The 22,341-nt window shown below is 46.8% G+C and overlaps 1 protein-coding gene across 1 annotated transcript in view; it reads left to right on the forward strand.

The window, feature by feature from the left end:
- TMEM132D (transmembrane protein 132D) overlaps positions 1-22,341 on the forward strand; it is a 1,618,295-nt gene that overhangs the window by 665,418 nt on the left and 930,536 nt on the right. The window contains exon 3 of the mRNA XM_086942675.1: positions 19,450-19,596. Coding sequence (XP_086798801.1) covers positions 19,450-19,596 — 147 coding nt within the window. The remainder of the gene's footprint in view (positions 1-19,449; positions 19,597-22,341) is intronic.

Raw genomic sequence — 22,341 nt, forward strand, 5'->3', positions numbered from 1 at the left:
GTCGGACCAACCAGCTCAACTTGGCATTGGTGGCATCCTCAACGATGATGCAGTACTTTGCATCGCAACCCCGCAGCTTCTCGGAACTGCCGCTGCATGATGCATCCCGGATGACAGATCTTGAGAACGCTCTGCAAAACAGAGTTTAAAGTGCTTTTATTCAGTGGGTCTAACTGGGTCCCTGTAGCCTGACCAAGCTCCATCATGGTCAGCCTGAACGTGTGACTTTGTCCTGTCCTGAGTGGCCAGATGACCACAGTTGGCGCTTTGTGCTTTTATGCACTGTTTTTATCTAAAACTTTGAAATTGCATATTGCATTGTATTTGATGGTTCTAAATTGCTGTGGGAGTGTTCTTGTGTTGTGTTTTCTCTTTATTACGATTTGAACTGCTGCGTAGACACTTCACCCATGCCTCTAAGTTAAGCCTGACTGCTTGCGTGCCGAGCTACCAGAGAGTTGAGCTCAGGTCCATTTGGGGTTTGTTGTGCCTCACCCTGACAGAGATTGTGGTTGCTGCTTGAGTAGGGGTTCCCCCCGCCCCCCCGCCCCTCCCCCAGTAACCCAATTTCCTACAAGGGTTACCAGGAGTAAACAGTTAATTATCAGTAATTTTGCGTCAAAGAGTTATGCAGAATTACAGAAAACCGGTTACCCTGGCGTAAATGAAAAGCCAGCTGGGCCTAGTAAAAGGCTTTATCAACCCTGCGTTCTTAGGGGCAGATTTATGTTAACTGGCGCATCCCCAGGGATGCGCCAGTTAACATGCGCCACAGTGCGCCACTGCTCCGCCAGCCACGGTGCGCCACATTTATAATGCGGCGCACCATGGTGCAAAAACGGCACAGATGCGTGACGCATCTGTGCCGGAAATGTGGCGCATTGCTGGAGTTGCGTCGCAAGCGCGACGCAGCTCCAGCAAGGCTCGGGGGTGCCCCATTTTAACAATGCTGCGTCAAGACCTACGCCTGCTTCAAGCAGGCGCAGGCTTTTGACGCAGCATTGGCTTAAAAGTGACTGAGTGAAATCTCATAGATTTCACTCAGCCACTTTTGCGAGGCGCACCTGCCCCGGAACGCCCACCCTGCGCCGGAACGCCCACAAGCGGCGCAGGGCTTTACAACGTGACGCATCTGCCTAGATGCGTCACGTTGTAAATCGTTCGGAGGGATGCGCCACGTTTACGCCGCCTTGCGTGACGCGACAGCGGCGTAAACATGGCGCAAGGGCCTCATAAATCTGCCCCTTGATACATAACAGCCACAATAGCAGTGACCCTGGCACCAAGGTAAGTAACACGTCTCTCAAACCCTGCTAGGTTAATCATTGAACTATCAGCTTTAAATATAATTTTCGAAATTCAACCATTTTTTGTGCAAACATCATCTTATGAGTCCTGAAAATGCACAACCTTTCATCTCAAATATCTGCTTTACTTTTTTGTGATACATATATTAATTCAACCAACAAAAGCTTCCTCTTAGCAGGCCGGGCTGCACACAGGGTAGCTCCTCACAGGTGGCAGGAGAGCTTCCAGCCGCTCCCCAGCTCGCCGGAGAAGGCTGCTGTGGTCTCACTCTGACTAGAGTTGCACCACAGTGAACTGTGGTTCAGGATAATAATGATTAAACAGCTGTTCATTTCTGTTCAGCTCGATTATATGCGCATCTTGAAATTGTTTTTCATGAGCACCTGAAAGACTTAAAGAAAAGGACGTGTGTAGAGGATGAAAGTGGGAGACAGTCCCAGTTTTTGAAGATTGTTAATGCTTTTATTTAACGCACCAGTTGCTTGGCAACCGCCGTAATGTGTTGTGCTTTGGAATGTCTTTTTCAACGCTCAAAAACAACAATTAACAACAGGTTTATTGCTAGTATTGTGAATGTATTGATTAAGAGCGATTGGCAATCGATCCAGGATCCCTCCTGGTACTTGGGGCCTTGAGGAGTGGAGGGGGCAGCTGCAGTGTTAGAAGTCATGTGATTTGATTTGAACGAGCAAGAGGCAAAACTAAGAAATTACTGTCTCTTACCTCACTGAGCTTCATACTTTGAAAGGTTATGGGAGTCCTTCCTACTTCCTGCTCACTGTGCAGCGCCTTGTTTTCTCTCAATAAACACCAGATAGAACTGATACTTCTGTGGTTGTCTTTCTTGAGGTATTTTCTTTTCATTCACCTTATATTTCCTTGTCACTTTCAAAAGTAATATAATTTTTCACAATTTTCACATCGATGGGGCAGATTTACAAGCCCCTTTGCGTCGTTTTTGCGCCGCAGTTGCGTCACTTTTTGTGACGATGCAGCAGCGCAAAAATGCAGCCCGTTTACAACATGATGCATCTAGGGAGATGTGTCATGTTGTAAAGCCCTGAGTCACACTATACCTGCGTCAGGTATAATGTATGCAGGGTGGGCTTTCCAAGGCAAAAAAGCCTCTTAGAAGTGACGCAGTGAAATATTAAAGATTTCACTGCACCACTGCGTCAAATTCTTACGCCTGCTTGGTAGTGACGCAGCACAATGAGGAAAGGCCTCTCACTGCATTGCAGGAGTTGCAACGTGCTTGCGACACGACTCCAGCAATGCGTGACTTTTGTGTCAACAGATGCGTCAGAATCTCTGATGCAGCTATCTATCCTTGCGCCATGGTGCGCCGTATTGTAAATATGGCGCATCCACAGTTGCGCAAGGGTTTCTGAAAGTGGCGCAGGGAAAATGACGCATCTTCAGAGATGCGTTACTTTCTTGTAAATCTGCCCCAATGTATTTTTCTCAATAATAGTAAAGTGCTAAGTTAGGGTTATTGATGACGTATCAAAGTATGTTTTTCAAACAGTTCTAACCAAACTCCCTGAAATGTCACCTTCATACAGTTTCCACTCCTATCTCCTTTTAAACTTCAGGTAACCGTGAGCATTGTTATTCCCCTTGCTTTATGTGCCCTGTTTACGCTGTGTTTCTGCAGAGGTGAAGTAGACATGGCGACACTTTCACAGACAAGGGGCCCGATTCACAAAGGTAAACTCAGACCAAAGGTCTAAGTTGAGACCTGAAGTCTAACTTTACTAGTAGTGAAGTTAGATTTCAGGTGTAAACTTAGGGGCTAATTTACAAGCCCCTTGCCCCGCCCCTTGCACCGCCGATACCTCCCTTTTTATGATGCATTGGCGGCGCAGTGTGGAGCTCCATATTTACATGGACACATAAAGCCACCTTATGTACCTTTTCGTGTCCTTGTAAACATGGCCCCTTTACATGCAACATTTTGTGTGAAGGGAGCATGCTGTGGGTGCTCCCACGCAACACCCACGGATTCTGCTGCGTTCCCAGATTTATGAGAAATCGCGATCCCGGGAGTGCGTCTGAATCCTGCGCCTCTCCAGGGGAGGTGTAGGGAGACGCCACAAGGAGAACGTTTTCCTTTCTCCTTGTTTTTCCCCTCTTTATAAGCGTGCGGCATTCTGCAGCACACATAGGAAGAGGAAACAACCTCCTGTGATTGTTTTTGTGCAGGAAGGGGTTCCTTGCTGCACAAATGGTGTTCCTTCCTGCACAAAAACAATCATCCCTGTGACGAAGGTCCCCCTGCACCATGGTGCAAGAGTGCCTGCGCCCTGCATGGCAGCTAATTATGCACCAGGGCTGGGGAGAGCTCCGGGATATGTCATATCTTTGCAGATATGATGAGTTCCTTTGCTTCAGAAGTAACGCAGCGAAGCGCACCCAAATGGCTTGCGGCACAGGGCTGCGTTAATTCCTTGTAAATAAGGCTCTTAGACTTTTGGTCTAAGTATACCTTTGTGAATTGGACCCAAAGTATTGCAAAGCTGACAAACTGTGCACTTCTTGAAGATCATAAGGTTTCCTAACTTTGCAAATATTTGCTTGCAGTGAAACTTTACACAAGAATAAAACAAACTTACAAGTCTTTTTTTTCCAAGAGATTTCTTGCAATGAAGGTCAATTTTGCAAATACATTTCCCACCAAATCTACTTTTGGTGTCAGCAGTCCAACACTGAGAACCTCCTACTTCCGGTGGGTCCAGCAACTGCAGCTAGCAGCCCCCTGAGGCCACCTGTAACTAGGGCCTCAGTGTGAAGGTCGGGACCTTCCAGTGCATTTGCCCTTTGGTTGTGTTGGACAGCCCAGCACTTATGCTGCAGTCTTAGGGAGTTCATTCCACTAGTTCAGGCCCCACAAAGAATGTCTTTGCAGGGTGGGGTTCCTCTGTAGCTTGAAGAGAGCAGTGTGGGTGGTCTCCGCTGGCACCGGAAGCTCTTCACAGCCACTCTTGTTTGGCTCACTGGCAGTGGGCACCAGTGCCAGTTAGTGATGAAGGGGCAGATTCACTAAAAGTTCACCAAATCAATGCCAAAAGGCAAGTTACAGCACCACATTGTGTGAATGAGAGATATGAACAGCGCAACATTTGCAAAGATATGGCGCAGTTCCGCTCTCTCCCTGCGCTGGCTCACTTGCGGCTTCCTACCTCCATTGTGCGAGGGTTCCTGTGGTGCAGGCAGGATTGGTTTTGTGCAGGAAGGAGTACCCACCTTCACAAAGTTGATGCGCAGCGGCATTTTCATTTTTCTATGTGTGCTGCAGATGCTGCTGTAACGTAAATGCAAATGTCCAGTGTTTGTAAAGCCCGAACAATTACACGAGGGTGTCAAGGCGCTGGGGGCCGTCGGGAAGATTAAGCGAGCTATTGCCCAGAGTCACATGGTGCTGAGTAGAGCCGCCACCGGCGATCGAACCAAGAGCCCCCAGGTACCAGAGTCAGCCGCCCTGACTGTTGCGCCACACCTCTTCTTGTCACATAGGAAGAGGAAGCACGAGGAAAGAATAAGATATTTCTCCTCGTTACACCTCTTTCAGGTATGCACACTATTTTCATGCCAACCCTGATTTACTGCCTTCAGAAAATCTGCTTTTGTATCAAAATACATAAGTAAAGGTGTAGAAAGGCCCGTGCTCCATCCATGTAATTCTTACTTGACATATAGGAGCGCAACACAGCAGGAAGCAATGCAAAATGTTAGCAAACCTGGACCACAGTGTTCTTGTTGTGTCGTAACCCAGAGATTGCACTTTATTACTTCCTTCCGCTCGGTGATACATCAAGTTATTGCTTACAGCATCTCACATGTAAAGCTGAAAATTGAAATACGTCCAGTGCCTGATCAACGCTGCCATTGCCAAAATATATATATTTTTTATAGCTGAGGGCCAGGAGGGATGGGGGCCCTGTTAGGGGACCTCAAAGTCACTTTCTGACAGCCTTTCCTTTTTCCAAGTAAGAAAGGCCAACATGGGAAGGCTGTGGAAAACGGACATCATAATCCCAACGGCGGTGCCTGAGCAGGCACCATTTCCATTTAGGGATTATGTGTCTGACCAAATGCCCAACGGGATGTCCTATCCTGTGGGAGGCATTGGTCTTCCCTCCAGGTTGCAGTGTTCTGACCCATCACATCATAATGCGGCGGTCAGACTGCTGAGTCCGATGTCAGGTGGATCTCCGCCGACAGCCTGTTGGTGGTGATCTGCCCGACATTGTGATTGGGCCCATTGTCGTTGCTGTATTACACTTAGGTGACATTCTCGTGTTACTCCTGGCTGGTTAATACCCTCGTGATTCACGTACCAGGTGGACCTTCCGAGATGCTCTTAGATCGCGGACTCTGCTTCGGCGCACTTTGCCGGCTCACATTGCAGCACACCTAGCCATCTTACTTTGCGGCACACTGAGCCGGCTGGCATTCCATTGCTTCGTTGTGCTTGGATCCCAACATTATCACATGTCTCAGCCGGCAGACATTGCTGCTTTCCAATTGATGGACGACATTCTCATGTCTCGCCTACCTGAATAACGTTCTCGCTTTGCACTTGGGATCATATTTAGGAGAATGTCATGCAGGGCAGTGCAGCACGGCGCAGCACAGCTGGTCACCTTGCTGTTCTGTGTGACCCGGGAAAGGCAAAGGGAAAGAATATGGCACGTTCCTGGCTTCGTCCCTGCACAGGCGCTGTTTTAGCTGCCTACTGCCAATGCCTGCTCCCTTGCAGCATGGCGCAAGGATGCCTGTGTTGCAGGCAGGATTGTTTTTATGCAGGAAGGGGCACCTTCCTGCACAAAGAGAATCCTTAGAGGCGTACTCCTCTCAGTAGTATTGAGGAGAAATGAAGGTATTTCTCCGTGTTAAACCTCCCCCAAGAAGACGTATCTTTTTGGCACATTCCAGGCTCAGCACATTTGGTAAGTCTGGGAATGCTTTCATAATCAGAAGGGGGAAAGGATCACTTGTCCTGCTTAGACCTTAGGTTCACAAGTCAAGGAACTGGTATCTCCCAAACATATATATGACTCTCATACACGTGTATGTTGATGGTCTCTCGTTAGCGGTATATGACGTGTCCCCGCTTTTATACACGTGCGTGCGTAATCATCGAGTCATTTTTTGTCTTGTGCACCCTCCACCAGGAGGTTTGCCTTAGGGTTTAAGGCAGTAGTGATCGTGGAAAGTGGGGGGTAGTGATGTGTTTAATAAAAATCCGGACAGCCAGACAGAGATAATTTAATTGGTCTGGATTCGGACTAACCCCTATTGGTCCTGACGAAAGCCTATAGATCTGTTGACTACCAAAGGCTGAAACATGTTGACCTCTTTTTAAAAAATATCCTATATAATGCACTAGAATTCCTTACCAATTCGCAAAGTGCATCAGTAATTTTATTCTTAGTCCGAATCCAGACCAATTAAATTATCTCTGATCTCTGATATCGATGATTACGCACGCACGTGTATAAAAGCGGGGACACATCATATACCGCTAACGAGAGACCATCAACATACACGTGTATGAGAGCCATATATATGTTTGGGAGATACCAGTTCCTTGACTTGTGAACCTAAGGTCTAAGCAGGACAAGTGATCCTTTCCCCCTTCTGATTATGAAAGCTACCTACGGAGACTGAAAGGATTCTAACTCTGCCTCCCCCATCCCGATGATTATACAAGTCTGGGAATGCATCAAAAACCATGGGGTGCAGCATGCTTAGAAAGAGAAACTACAAGGAGGATTTAAAGTGCTTCTCCCTGTTGCGCCATTCTTACACCTCCCCTGGGGAGGCGTGGGATTTTGATGCATCCCCAGTTTTACAGAATGTTGTAAATCTGGAAATGCGTCAAGTTCCAAGGATGTTGTGTGGGAACACCCACAGCAACACCCAGGGAACACCCCTTTAATGCAGAGTAATGCGCTAAAGGGGCCCATATTTACAAGGCCATGAAAGGTCACGCAGGGTGACTTTATGTGACCTCGTAAATATGGGGAAGCCCATTGTGCCTCCGGCACCACTGGCGCAACAGGCTTGTAAATAACCCCTAAGTGTAGCTTGCATTTTAGTGATCCTGAATTCACGGGAGGATCTTGGAATCTAAGAGCGTTCCTCACTCAAAAATATGGAGTGACGTTTGCTTTGAAATGACCCCAAGATCACTAGGGGTGAGCGAAGAATTCCACTCCGCCGGCAGAGTTTGCAGAGTTTTGCTGCGAAGCGCGAAGTTCCAAATAGCTCCACAAAGTGACACAGGAGGGTCTTGAGGTCTAAGACCATCCCTCCTGAATCCCATCACTACAGGGGCTTAGAGCATCCCTCCTTATAAATACAAAGTGAAGATTGCATTGGAGTGGTCCTGAGATCTCAGGTAGATCTTGGTATCTAGGAGCGCCCCTCACTCATAAATACTAAGTAAAGCTTGCAAGAGGGTGATCCTAAGCTCACCAGAGGGTATTTAAATCTAAAGGTGTCCATGGAGTGCCTTGAAGTCACTCTTTCATGAGCATTCATACATTAGTGACTGGCCAAAGACTGCCAAGAACCTAAATTACAAGAGATCTTCAGGGGTCAAAGGAACACAATGTGGGATGGGATGGGATGGGATGGGATGGGATGGATTGGATGGGATGGGATTGGATGGGATAGGATGGGATGGGATAGGATGGGATGGGATGGGATAGGGTGGGATGGGACGGCACAGGACAGGATTGGATGGGATGGGATGGGATTGGATGGGATGGGATAGGATGGGATTGGACGGGATGGGATAGGATGGGATGGGACGGCACAGGACGGGATTGGATGGGATAGGTTGGGATGGGATAGGATGGGATGGAATAGGATGGGATGGGATGGGATAGGATGGGATGGGCTAGAATCGGATAGGATGGGACGGCACAGGGTGGGATTGGATGGAATTGGATAGGATGGGATGGGATAGGATGGGATGGGATGGCACAGGACAGGATTGAATGGGATGGGATAGGATGGGATGGAATGGGATTGGATGGGACGGGATGGGATGGGATGGGATTGGATGGGATAGGATGGGATGGGATGGGATAGGGTGGGATGGGACGGCACAGGACAGGATTGGATGGGATGGGATGGGATTGGATGGGATGGGATAGGATGGGATTGGACGGGATGGGATAGGATGGGATGGGACGGCACAGGACAGGATTGGATGGGATAGGATGGGCTGGAATAGGATGGGATGGGATGGGATAGAATGGGATGGGATGGGATGGGATAGGATGGGACGGCACAGGACAGGATTGGATGAGATGGGATGGGATAGGATGGGACGGCACAGGACGGGATTGGATAGGATGGAATGGGATAGGATGGAATGGGATGGCACAGGACAGGATTGAATGGGATGGGATAGGATGGGATGGAATGGGACGGGATTGGTTCGATTGGAGTGGATTGCATTGAATTGAATTGGAGTGGAGTGGAGTGGATTTGATTAAATGGTATGAGATGAGATGGGACGGAATGAGATAGTATGGGATAAGACAGGACGGGATTGGATGGGATTGAAGTAGATGGGATTAAATGGGATGGGATGGGACAGCCAGTACTCTCTGTTGTGGACTTTCCAACTTATAAGAATGGAGGTTAACCCCTGAAATCTCTCTTCCTCACTTCCTCACTCTGATGGTTGTAAACATTTGTGACAATTAGCACAAAGTGTGACAATGTTGGAGTCCCTCCACACGTCACACCAATTTACAGCCGAGCAGTAAAATTATGTATCCCAGTAACCAGATAAGTCTCCTGGTCTGCCTCATTGTGTCTGGCTTTAGATGCCAGCCAAAGACGGCTTGCTTTGCTACATCACAGTCTGCTGATGTTGCGATGTCACATTCAGCTGGTTGACAGTGCGGCGCTGCACTTAGCCACACTTTATAATGCTATTATTTCTAGGCGTCCTGCTGTTCCGCCTTAGCAACAGTTTAGCAATAATACCACAGTCATTACCAGCCTGGCAGAGAGGACAACGGCTGGAAGCTAAGTGCTAAGTAGATAAAAACACAGGTGCTCAACAGACACATTGACAAATAGAAAGAAACTCCTCAGCACTTTAATTGGTTGATTTCAGTCTCTATCTGACATCGCTTTTATCACTGCGATAATCATAGCGCTTCGCGGGTCAGGCGCAGCAATTGGGAAAATCTATGTCATTGTGTACTTTGAAAATGAATGTATTGTGTGCCTTTGGGTATCAGCTGCCGTTTGTGTAAACTGCTGATCTCTGGTCTGCTTTGCCTGGGACCTGGTAATGATTGTTTGATCTGCAGTGTGCCAACCACAGGAAGTTACTTGTTTAAGTGACAGATGCATGAAGCTGTTGAATGAGCTTGGCCTCCGGGTGAGATGTATGTTGAGATGTTTATTGGTAGAGCCAGTGATTATCTTGAAGGTGTCATGACACTGAAATGCTCCAAGGTTCTACCTCAGAGATGCCGAGGTTCTATGCGCTACGATAGACCTCCAAGTAACCATTAGAACATTGGAATGTTGGGAGCTCCATTGAAGACAAAGAAGTGGCCTCACTGTGGCTCAGGCCTATAACGTGGGCCTTTAACAAACAGTACAGCCCTCGCAGCAAAGGGCTATGAGGCTGTATTGTCCCATGAGGTCTGGGAGAGCTGAAAGATTCTATCTCAACAACAATGATCTGTGTCACAAGATGGCGGCCATGAGACTTTATGTTGTGTTTTCTGAGAGTAACTATGACTGAGCTGTAAACTTCCAGGGAGAGGAAGACAGACCACTGGCCCTGAAGGCAGCCAGAGGGAGAGGAAGAGGATTTTCCAAACCGATGTCAAAGTTGGCAAAGACGTACCAGGTTCCCACAGTTCAGAGACATTGTGCAAAGTAGAACGTGTTATGAACTTTACTCCACTTGTTGGCATGGGATCTACCGACCTTTGTAGTTAAAAAGAGATACTTTGCCTTTTCTTCTATTTTGTGTAGATCTGTTCAGCATCTTTTGAGATGTTTATGTTACAAAAGAGTGCCTGGCTGGCTTCATAGTGCTGATCAAAGAGGGACTTTTATACATCTTTTCCTTTAATTCCAACCCCTTTAAGGATCCATTTCCAAGAAAAAAATTGATAATGTCATCGCAGGCAGAAAATGTTGCTGTAGCCGCCAATACAGGACGCGACTCACAGAAGCGCACCCTAAACAAAATGTGTCTGCGGAGTGCTAGGGAGCAAGAGGAGCATCACTGGTCCCAGAGAGCGTTTGAAGGGGCAGATCCTACCTCCCAAAACTGGCTATTGATCTTCCATTGTTCGCGGATCCGCCCAATGGATTCTCAGACCCTGGAAGTGGGAATTTCCTATTATTTATTTATCTATTACTGGTGATTCAGATACACAAATCCAAAGAAAGACTCACAATTATTTTAAGTATTTTTCCTGGCTGTAAGATGTGAATCATCCACAAACACAGCTTTCGTGCATGGCCTGCGGCCAGGCTCTGTGCTCAGAGCTTGATGCACACAGCCACGGGCGGCAGGCGCAGGGCCTGCTATAGCCACCAACCCTGTGAGTGGCTGTAGGCTGCCTGCAGTGGGGTGGACGGCATGTCAGGGTGATCAGTATATGTATATATATATAGCTCCTGCTATACACAGTTGAAAGTCATTCTCAGCAAGATAGAGCGCATGATTGGCCAGTGCGCGCCATCTTAGCTTCAAGACGCCCAAACAATGAGGGGCAGATTTACAAGCCCCTTGCGCCACTTTTCCGTCATTTTTCCCATGTTAAAAATTACGGAAAAGTGGCGCAAGGGGCTCGTAAATCTGCCCCTGAGTGTTTACTGCACCAAACATAAGACTGTGGCAATCATGTGGCCAAGTGGAGGATTCTGCATTTTTTTGTAGCAATTATTTTTATTGGCATAAATAAAGGGTAAAAAGAGAGCAATACACGCGGTGATGTGTAAGTCCTCTACGGACCCCAAGGGAGGTGAAAATGATGATTGAGGCACATGCACCGTTATCAAGCAACAATTATATACAATAAGGGAAAAAAGGGAGAGGGAAGGGAGAAGTGTGGCTCACGGTGTAGAGCAGGCAGACCTGGAAGCTGAGGTCAGACCCGGGACCAGGGTTCAATTCCCGACGCGGCAGGGTCTTGAGCTCAAATGTCCACGGACTCGATAATTCTCGCTTCGGTGCCTGCTCTAATCATGGGTTCTCACTCTGGAACTCTGGGCATTAAGCTTGCTTAATCTCCACAGCGGCCCCCCTGCGGCGGGATGCCTGGCTTTCACCTTGGGGATGCCATGTAGGGGCTATCTCACAGGGAAAAAAGCCAGGACGGGTTCCCAAGGCAAGCGCCGGGAAACCTCCGGGTAGCTGTGCGCTCAATAAATGCAATAATAATAATAATAATAAGGGGCAAGAGGAAGGGGAAAGGTATGTACAGAGAGAGGATGGAAAAGAGAAGAAGTGACAATGGTGAGAAGTGGAAAGAAAGGGTGGGCCAGTCAGGCAGAGCCCCGGAGTGATAGAGAGTGGGGGGAATGAATGCAACAACAGGAGTCTGCATTGAGACATTACTGTAGGGGCTTGAAAGTGCCATCCCTTAAATTAGATCTTAAAAAATGATGGAACATTATGAAGCAAATTTAAATAGACATTGTTGGAAGTGGTGTTTCTGGTTGGCTAATGTGCGCACGTAAACCAGGCAGAAGCAGCCGCTCGAGCGAGGGCAAGTCAATTACACACCAAAGATAACCTGTGCTCATCCTCTGGTAGCGTGGTACAGAGCAGGTAGGCATATCATCAGAGGCAATGTGTAAAGTTCAGGTCGGTCCAAGCCGCAGCCATGATCTCCATGGTCAATCAAAGGAGTGGTCCCTGGTGCAGTGATTCTGCGATGTTGCCTCTCAACTTCAAGCAAATGGTACCGGCGTGCAGGGTTAGCCCCACCCACAGGTGTAGCAGATGCTTCCAGGATGTTCTCCAGTGCTAGTCCCTTTCTGTTGCCAGGCAACCTGTTCCTGCAGGATGGCTGACAGTCGGCTCAGCATGGGTCTCTCGGTGAGCTGCACACAGATCACTCGAAAGACACCTCTCTAAAGTTGTCTAGGCGCTTGGACCAGCACGTCCTGGGGTCCTGGAGGCAAAGGAGGAGCACTTCAGCACACACTTTTCCTCCCCATAGGCCAAAGAGCGCTCCCCACACTGTATAACGATTTGGATGGCTGGATCCATGAGTCCCAGGACCGGTTGTTGGCTATATTAGAGAATCCTTCTGAATCCTCAAAACTCCCACCAGAACAGGGAGGGGGCATGCCACCAGTCCCTTGATAGCACTGGGATGCACACAGAGCATGGACGCAGGCAGCACACTAGTATATTTGAGCAGAGTTGCAGTCTCTCTAGCAGCCCAGCAGACAAGCAAGTCAGCACAACAAAGCAAGTAGTCCCTGTGGTGGTTTCTCCTGGCAGCACAGTAGGCCTCTGGAACCAGAAACAAGTATCCTGGAACTGGTTTATGGGGTAACCCCCCTCATAAGCAAGGCTAGCTTGAATCCAGTGCAAGGTGAGCAAGAGACCCATGCCTGGGCATACCCTGCCAACTTAGGGCGAACAAAGCAAACACCAGGAGATGATGGGTATGGGCGCTGAAAATTTTCAGACTCACTCCGTCACAGATCTGGGTTAAATCCATCATCGTTCTTTGGCTCACTTTGCCACCTCAGGTCATACCCAGCTATATGCAAATCAGTATTGACCCTGCACCTCATGGGAACAGTCCAGCCCAAACTGCCAAGCCAGGTCTTCCCTAAGCCGGAAACAAACATCCTGGAACTGGTTTCGGGGTAACACCCCTCATCAGCCAGGCTATCTTGAATCCAGTGGCAAAGTGAGCAAGGGACCCACGTCTGGGCATACCCTGCCAACTTAGAGCGAACAAAGAAAACACAAGGAGATGATGGACGGAGCGCTGAAACTTTTCAGACACTCATACCCAGCCAAGACTGATTTGCATATGGCTGGGTATGAACTGGGGTGGCGAAGTGAGCTAAAGAACGTTGATGGATTTATTCCAGATCTGTGACTGGGGTGAGTGTCTGTAAAGTGACATGATTCCTGACGCTGAACATCAAGATCTACCTGGACCATGCCCACAAGATCTAAAACCAACTGGGACATGAGTAGCCCCAGTGAACATTTGAATTACGCCAGCAGGATTTGAGTTAATATTAATTTCTGGGATTTTATATTAGGATTGTTATCCAAAGTTCCTGAAATATGCCATTTTTGCAGATCACTTAATTCTATGCAATTTGCAACAATATTTTACTGTGAGCACCCAGGAAATATGAGCTGCTGTTACTTCCCTCCATTGGGTTTTTCACTCTATTTTTTACCAAGAAATGCATCTTCTCGTCAAAAATTGGCACGCGCATGCATTTCACGCTAAAATATTACCGTAAAAGACAGATTTGCCTTTTAAGGCATTATGCATCTTCAAAAAAAATTCTCCACATTTTTATCTAATTACACAAATACAAATTACATGAATTTTGTGCACCCAGAGAAAGATGATGAACAAAAAAGCTCAGCAAATACGAGAACAGATGAGTGGGAGCACAAATCAGCACCAGCCATTCACAGGGGCATCTCGAGGTCCGAAAAGATTCCTCTCACCTGCAGTGTCCCCCAGGGTCCTATACGGCCCCCGGTCATCTCGAACGCCAACATGTATCCACTTGGTACTCCACTCACAGGTGACAGCATCACAATTCACCAATATATTGATTATACACAGCTCAACTTGAACATCTCCTCTGCTTCAGACATACAACACCTGCCTGCACATCATTCAGCCCTGGATGTCCAGTACTTATTTGAAGCTCAACCCAACCACGGCCGATCCCTGGTATCTGCCAAGAGCAAGAAACAGTACAACCTGGATCAATGACATCATCCTTGATGGCTTCAAACCCCAACCTTTACAGACTGACACGTCGTCATGGACATCAACCTCACCCTCAAGGAACACATTACAAAAAAGCTGTTTAGGCCTTCAAACTCTCACATCTGGATGGTTGTGCATCTGGACGGCTCCATGGTCTCTCAGACTCCACACTGGCACCCCTCAAGGGCTTCCTACATTTCACAGGACAATCTCACCCAGGGCCTGAAGAAATGTGGTCACATGAACCCCGTCCTGATGGAACTCCGGAGGATCCCTTTGCCGGCCCACAGCATCTTCCAAACCAGCAGCATTATTTACAAAGCCATCACAACCAGCACCGATCTTGCACTCAAGCTCACCACCTCTGGTGCTTCTCGGCACACTCGCAGCCGGGAAACCTTCAGATGGCAGAGTAAGAAGTGTAGAAAAGAGAAAACAAGACAGCAGGCCTTTTCCATCTCTGTGCCCAGGATCTGGAACATCATCCCGTTTACATCAGGACCACCCTAACGCTGCTCCAATTTAGGAAAGAGTTAAAGTTGCGCCTCTTTAACGAATTGAACATTGTGATGCAGATGCACTAACAGTCCAAAAACAGCCACCTCTTTTGAAACTCATAGCCTTTATGCTTGTTTTTGACACTGTGCATTGTTCCATTGCATTTTGACCAGATTAGTGCTGCAGTAATGCCATCCACATACATGCAAACATACATACATACATACATACATACATACATACATACATACATACATACATACATACATGTACTTGTGTTAAAGGGATTTCCATCCCCTTTAGCAGAACCCTGCTGATGCTGGGGTTTAAAATTGAATGCAGCTAGCTGCACAGTTCACTGGACACATTTACTTTTCATGGCGTGTACTATAAACATATAAACGGCCATCACTAAGCAAGAGAAACGTATGCACCCGTGCAAATGGAAATTAATATCTTTTGCGCCTCTGTTTTTTTTACGTCCTACATTATTGATGCTGCAAGAAAGTGTGTCCCTGCAGAGAACCGTCTTACCCCTTCTCGGGCCATAAAAACAAGAAACAAGAAGGAGGGTTTAGTGGCTGACAATTCCTTCGGGAGAAATGTTTTAGTTCATTGAACCTCAAAATATGAACGAGCTCAGATAGAAGGCAGATTTTTTTTTAATTTACATTCTCAAGGACGTCTTGTGGACTCTTTTTTCCAACAGGTGACTATTGAATTCCCAACATCCTGATTTCCAGATGATGTCAAGTAGATATGTTGTTATACATACACATGGTTATCCTAATTCTACACTCTGTAATGCCATGCCACCCTTCACACCAATGTATTTATGGAATTAATGCATTTAGTGCATGTGGCGGTTTTGAAGCTATAAGTCATAAGCACTTTTGGGGCTTACATCATTGGGTTTGTAATGTATGGCTCTCAAAGAGAGTCTCTATGGTTTATTTCAGTTTCTAAAAGTCACATCTCCTTGCTATGACCTCGAAACAGTCAACTGGTTCTCAACTGGTGTGGTGTAACAAAGGCCCCCAGACCAGTGACGGGGGAGGGGGCTCTGAGAGCTGTCAGTGCAGCACCTCTGGTCTGCTTTGAATGAAAGCAGAAAGCACAGCTGCAGGAGGGGGAAGGAAGGCAGGTAAGGTGGGGGTTTTGGTTAAAGATAGCGAGTAAGATTTTTATTTTTCACATTTGCATATGAGAGAAGAGGGCACGTCATGTGTAGCTCTCCCATTATCTTCTCCTTGCACAGTCGTTGAAGGCAGGAGCAAACGATGCTGGGTGCCATACATAACATAAGATTGTACTTGGATAAAAAGTCAATTGCAGGGATGTTTTTCACCACGCGATTCCAAGTGACATCATAGACAACTCCAGCTTCGCTCTCTTCTAGTTAACATCACTAACAACCCCTCGGTAAAAATATCCCCATAATTTACTGTTACCCAACTATAGTGCTATATATAATGCATGGAATTCTACAATTGCGGAGTAAAAAAATCTAATTTATTTCACTGATTTATAAAGAAATGACATCAGAACTCAACTGTAATAACTTATTTCCATCGAGTTCTGACATCACCATGCCCGCTGCCATCTCCAGTAGCTGAGAGGAAAGGCAGGTCAGGTCACAGACCATAATTAAAGCAGCTTTTTAAAGAAAAACTAAACATTGCTTTTCTTTCTCTTACCTTTTTTTTCTAGCTGCATAGAGACAATCAGAAAGGAGATAAGTATCACAACTAGTTTACTTTTGTTATGTGCTCCTTAGGTAATTATAGAAAAGTCAGAATCTTTCTGCATGTTTCTACACATTCTGAGCAACTGAATTTCGTTTTTTTTAAACAGACTGGTATTAAACGGGTTCTGATATCACTTTAAAACAAACATCCAACAGCTTTTTTAATGTCTTTAATGTTGCAATAGAGATTAGATTTTTATTCTTCATATTTGCAAACATGCTAACTCTTTCATATAAAAGAGCTACGCATCAAGGTTTTAAATGGTTTATGGGAAAAGTGACGTTCGAAAATATATTATAAGGAATAAAGTACCCCCTTCAGTACATCAGAAGGATATTGCAAGCCACCTTGGAATTCCATATCCTGCTAAAGGAACTCGGCCTTCAGCCTCATCCCTCTGTATGGCCATGGAACTCCTCAGAGACTTGGAACATCCTTACAATATATTGCTGGAGCTGCATGATCCCATATATAATGTGTCCCTGTGAGAGGTGTCTTTCTTTTCATGAGAACTTTTTTTAGGTACTGCAGCCCTGTGGGAAAAGTTCCCAGTAATCTGTCTTCCAAAAAAGCTCTTTCCTAGAGCAACTGATCGGGAAGGACAGTTTGGTCATAGAGCTAGACTTTAACTGAAAGTGCATCTTCACTGATTTGTGAGATTATGTGCGTGTGTGTGTGTGCGCGTGCATGCACGCGCATGTGTGTGTGTGTGTGTGTGTGGTACTTTAGATGGGTGAATGCAAAGAAATGAGCCTCTGGGTGGATGAATAGATTCATGAGTACTAGAATGAGGGAACAAGTGCATGGATGATGAGTGAAAGACTGTAAAGACAGACAGATGAGTTCAAGGGTTAAATAATTAGTGTATGGAGATATATAAGTGTGAGCTACTGGGTTTACCAATGCTTGTTTTTTCTTATTATATTCAGTTTTGTTTCTGCTATTGTTAGTATTGTTGTTGTGGTTGCTGTTTTTAAAACTATGTTATTATTAAAATTCTTCCCCAGAGCAGACACAATGCTGTTTGAGATCTCTCTGTACCTTCAGAGGCAATAACGCTGACATTTCAGGAGGGCAGCCGCCGTGCTGCTCTTGTGAGGTGTGACACTGTCACATTTCCTGCAAGGGAGGTTGCGCTTCTAGACAGTACGCGCCTGCGCTGCATGATATCTAAGACATGCTTCACATGTGGGCCTCTAGACTGAGTACATCAGGGGCCATATGTACGGGGCATGGGTCTTAAACCCGTTTCCGCATGCCAAAAAAGCATGGGCCTTGTGCAAACAATATTTTGGGAGTCGCAAATAAATTGTGACTCAAAATACTGCTCTGTGACTCGCTATAGCGACTGCAAAACTTTGTACCAATTGTGGTCGCAAAACACTTGCAAATTACCACCTTCTTCAAGTAGGTGGTAATGCATTTGCAAATGGGAAGGTGTCCCATGGGAACCCCTCCTTTTTGCAAATCCATGCAATAATATTTTTTAAGGGCAATATTATTTTTAAAGGCAAATTTTAAGGAAAACGGGCCGCATTAAAAAAAAACTTCTTTATTTAAAAGCAGTCCCAGACATGGTGCTCTTCTGAGCCCAGCAGGCCACCATCCCTGGGAGAGCTGGCATTCACAATGGGGTCACAAATTGAGAGAGGCTCATTAATATTCATGAGCCTCGCAATTTGCACCCCCATTGAGAATCACAAACAGTGTTAAACACACTGTTGTACATGCCAAATAGAGCCCTGCAAATTGCGATCCAGTTTGCAAGGCGCTATTTGGCAGGTCGCACATTTGGCCCTCGATCATTTGTAAACCAATCGCTGTTTTAGTTCAATAGATGACGAGGTCAATGGTGCCAACCATAACAAGATGAAACCCCACAATTACTGCAGCGGCAGAGCATTGACCACTAGGACTAGGGAAGCGACTGGACTGCTGGCCCTAGCGCCAGAGAGGGGTGCAACGCATGGGTTTCATATCCGAGCTCTCCTCCCGACATACCCGCCGTTCTATTCATGTTTCTATTTTCAGTTAAACATCTGTAATAATGTGACAGAGAAGCCAAACTCCGCTTTGGTTTCCATGGAAATTAAAAGGAAGTGGAAAGAGAACTTTGACCTCTTCTGTTTCTCCTTCAATTATAAACTTTTCTAGAACATCTATTAGGATTGAAGCAGTGTGGGGAGTTTGTACATTCCCCCTTTATTGTGAGAGGAGGGTGTTGGAATCTCCTGGGAGAGGGTGTTGCAGGAGGTAGAGTGGTTTCAAATTCTTGGAGTAGAATGAGGCCCAGAGGACCTGGAGAAGGTGGCAGGGAAGGAAACAAGACACCAGGATGCACTAACAACCAAGAGCAACAAGCCACAAACAATGGGCCTCGTTTAAGAGAAGTGGCGCATCGCTGCGTGAAAGCAGCGATGCTTCACTTCTCATTGCACCCTCCTTGCGACATGATTGATGCATCATATTTACTGTATGACGCATCATGATGCAAGGAGTTACAGATTCGTCAGTATTTCTGATGTATCTGTATGGCGCAAAGGTGACGCATTGCTGGAGTGTGTCACAAAAATGACGCAACAAAAGCGCAAAACTGTCGCAAGGCCTCATAAATAAGGCCCAGTGTTTTTACTAAGGGTTGTGCGGGCTTTAGAGTGGAGCTGGGCCTTCTGGCCTTCATAATTAATATATGACCTCAAAGTCTGGAATATTCAGGGCCCCTGGGAAGGGGTCACTTTCATTAGAGGGTACAAGATGGGCAGAATCAGGTTCAGTCTCTAAGAAAACTTTCTATGCCAGCGTTTCCCAGGTGAGGGGGCAGACACCACACTTGATTGACAGTGGCAGACTTCTCTGGGGCATCAGTCGTCCCGGATGAGTGACTTGTTGTTGTTTGTTTGCAGGGCGGAGCTGAAGAAAGGGGTGCACCTCTCTGGAGTTCGAGCAAGCAGCCCCTGGCTCTGGGATGTGAAGGAGAACACAGACTTCGAGGGGAGGTACTCTCCGGGAGCTGTGGTCTGTCAGAGGATGCCAGCGGCCTCCGAGAGCAGGTAAGTGCGCTGTGTCCAGTGGGATGTGGTCATGATTATGGGAGAGATGCCATGGTGACAACAGCACTGTGCATGTGGGGCTGATGTGGGTGGGTGAGCTGGATACATCACTGATACTACGAGGACTAATGCTGGTGGGTTTTCTGGACATGTCACTGGTACTTCTGGAACTGATGCTGGTGGGTATTCTGGATATGTCACCAGTATTTCTGGGACTGATGCTTGTGGGTATTCTGGAGATGTCACTGGAACTTCTGGGACTGATGCTTGTGGGTATTCTGGATATGTCACCAGTATTTCTGGGACTGATGCTTGTGGGTATTCTGGAGATGTCACCAGTATTTCTGGGACTGATGCTTGTGGGTATTCTGGAGATGTCACTGGTACTTCAGGGAATGATGATGGTGGGTAGTCTGTATATGTCACCGGTACTTCTGGGACTGATGCTTGTGGGTATTCTGGATATGTCACCGGTACTTCTGGGACTGATGCTGGTGGGTCTTCTGGATACGTCACTGGTACCTCTGGGACTGATGCTGGTGGGTATTCTGGATATGTCACCAGTATTTCTGGGACTGATGCTGGTGGGTATTCTGGATATGTCACCAGTATATCTGGGACTGATGTTTGTGGGTATTCTGGATATGTCACCGGTACTTCTGGGACTGATGCTGGTGGGTATTCTGGATATGTCACATGAACTTCTGGGACTGATGCTGGTGGGAATTCTGGAGATGTCACTGGTACTTCAGGGACTGATGATGGTGGGTATTCTGGATATGTCACCTGTACTTCTGGGACTGATGCTGGTGGGTATTCTGGAGATGTCACTGGTACTTCAGGGACTGATGATGGTGGGTATTCTGGATATGTCACCGGTACTTCTGGGACTGATGCTTGTGGGTATTCTGGATATGTCACCAGTATTTCTAGGACTGATGCTTGTGGGTATTCTGGATATGTCACCAGTATTTCTGGGACTGATGCTTGTGGGTATTCTGGATATGTCACTGGTTCTTCTGAGACTGATGAAGGTGGGTATTCTGGATATGTCATGGGTACTTCAGGGACTGATGATGGTGGGTATTCTGGATATGTCACTGGTACTTCTGGGACTGATGATGGTGGGTATTCTGGATATGTCACCGGTACTTCTGGGACTGATGCTGGTGGGTATTCTGGAGATGTCACTGGTACTTCAGGGACTGATGATGGTGGGTATTCTGGATATGTCACCGGTACTTCTGGGACTGATGCTGGTGGGTATTCTGGATATGTCACCAGTTTTTTTGGGACTGATGCTTGTGGGTATTCTGGATATGTCACTGGTACTTCTGGGACTGATTCTGGTGGGTATTCTGGATATGTCACCAGTATTTCGGGGACTGATGCTTGTGGATATTCTGGATATGTCACTGGTTCTTCTGAGACTGATGATGGTGGGTATTCTGGATATGTCACTGGTACTTCTGGGACTGATGCTGCTGGGTATTCTGGATATGTCACCGGTACTTCTGGGTCTGATGATGGTGGGAATTCTGGATATGTCACTGGTACTTCTGGGACTGATGCTGCTGGGTATTCTGGATATGCCATGGGTACTTCAGGGACTGATGATGGTGGGTATTCTGGATATGTCACTGGTACTTCTGGGACTGATGATGGTGGGTATTCTGGATATGTCACTGGTACTTCTGGGACTGATGCTGCTGGGTATTCTGGATATGTCACCGGTACTTCTGGGTCTGATGATGGTGGGAATTCTGGATATGTCACTGGTACTTCTGGGACTGATGCTGCTGGGTATTCTGGATATGCCATGGGTACTTCAGGGACTGATGATGGTGGGTATTCTGGATATGTCACTGGTACTTCTGGGACTGATGATGGTGGGTATTCTGGATATGTCACTGGTACTTCTGGGACTGATGCTGCTGGGTATTCTGGATATGTCACCGGTACTTCTGGGTCTGATGATGGTGGGAATTCTGGATATGTCACTGGTACTTCTGGGACTGATGCTGCTGGGTATTCTGGATATGCCATGGGTACTTCAGGGACTGATGATGGTGGGTATTCTGGATATGTCACTGGTACTTCTGGGACTGATGATGGTGGGTATTATGGATATGTCACCGGTACTTCTGGGACTGATGCTGCTGGGTATTCTGGATAGGTCACTGGTATTTCTGAGACTGATGATGGTGGGTATTCTGGATATGTCACTGGTACTTCTGGGACTGATGATGGTGGGTATTATGGATATGTCACCGGTACTTCTGGGACTGATGCTGCTGGGTATTCTGGATAGGTCACTGGTATTTCTGAGACTGATGCTGGTGGGTATTCTGGATATGTCACTGGTATTTCTGAGACTGATGATGGTGGGTATTCTGGATATGTCACCGGTACTTCTGGGACTGATGCTGCTGGGTATTCTGGATATGTCATGGGTACTTCAGGGACTGATGATGGTGGGTATTCTGGATATGTCACTGGCACTTCTGGGACTGATGCTGCTGGGTATTCTGGATATGTCATGGGTACTTCAGGGACTGATGCTGGTGGGTATTCTGGATATGTCACTGGTACTTGTGGGACTGATGCTGCTGGACATTCTGGATGTGTCACCCGTATTTCTGGAACTGATGCTGGTGGGTATTCTGGATATGTCACTTGTTCTTCTGGGACTGATGATGGTGGGTATTCTGGATATATCACCGGTATTTCTGGAACCGATGCTGG

The sequence above is a fragment of the Lissotriton vulgaris genome, chromosome 11 (genome assembly GCF_964263255.1).
Source record: "Lissotriton vulgaris chromosome 11, aLisVul1.2, whole genome shotgun sequence".
Taxonomy (NCBI): Eukaryota; Metazoa; Chordata; class Amphibia; order Caudata; family Salamandridae; genus Lissotriton; species Lissotriton vulgaris.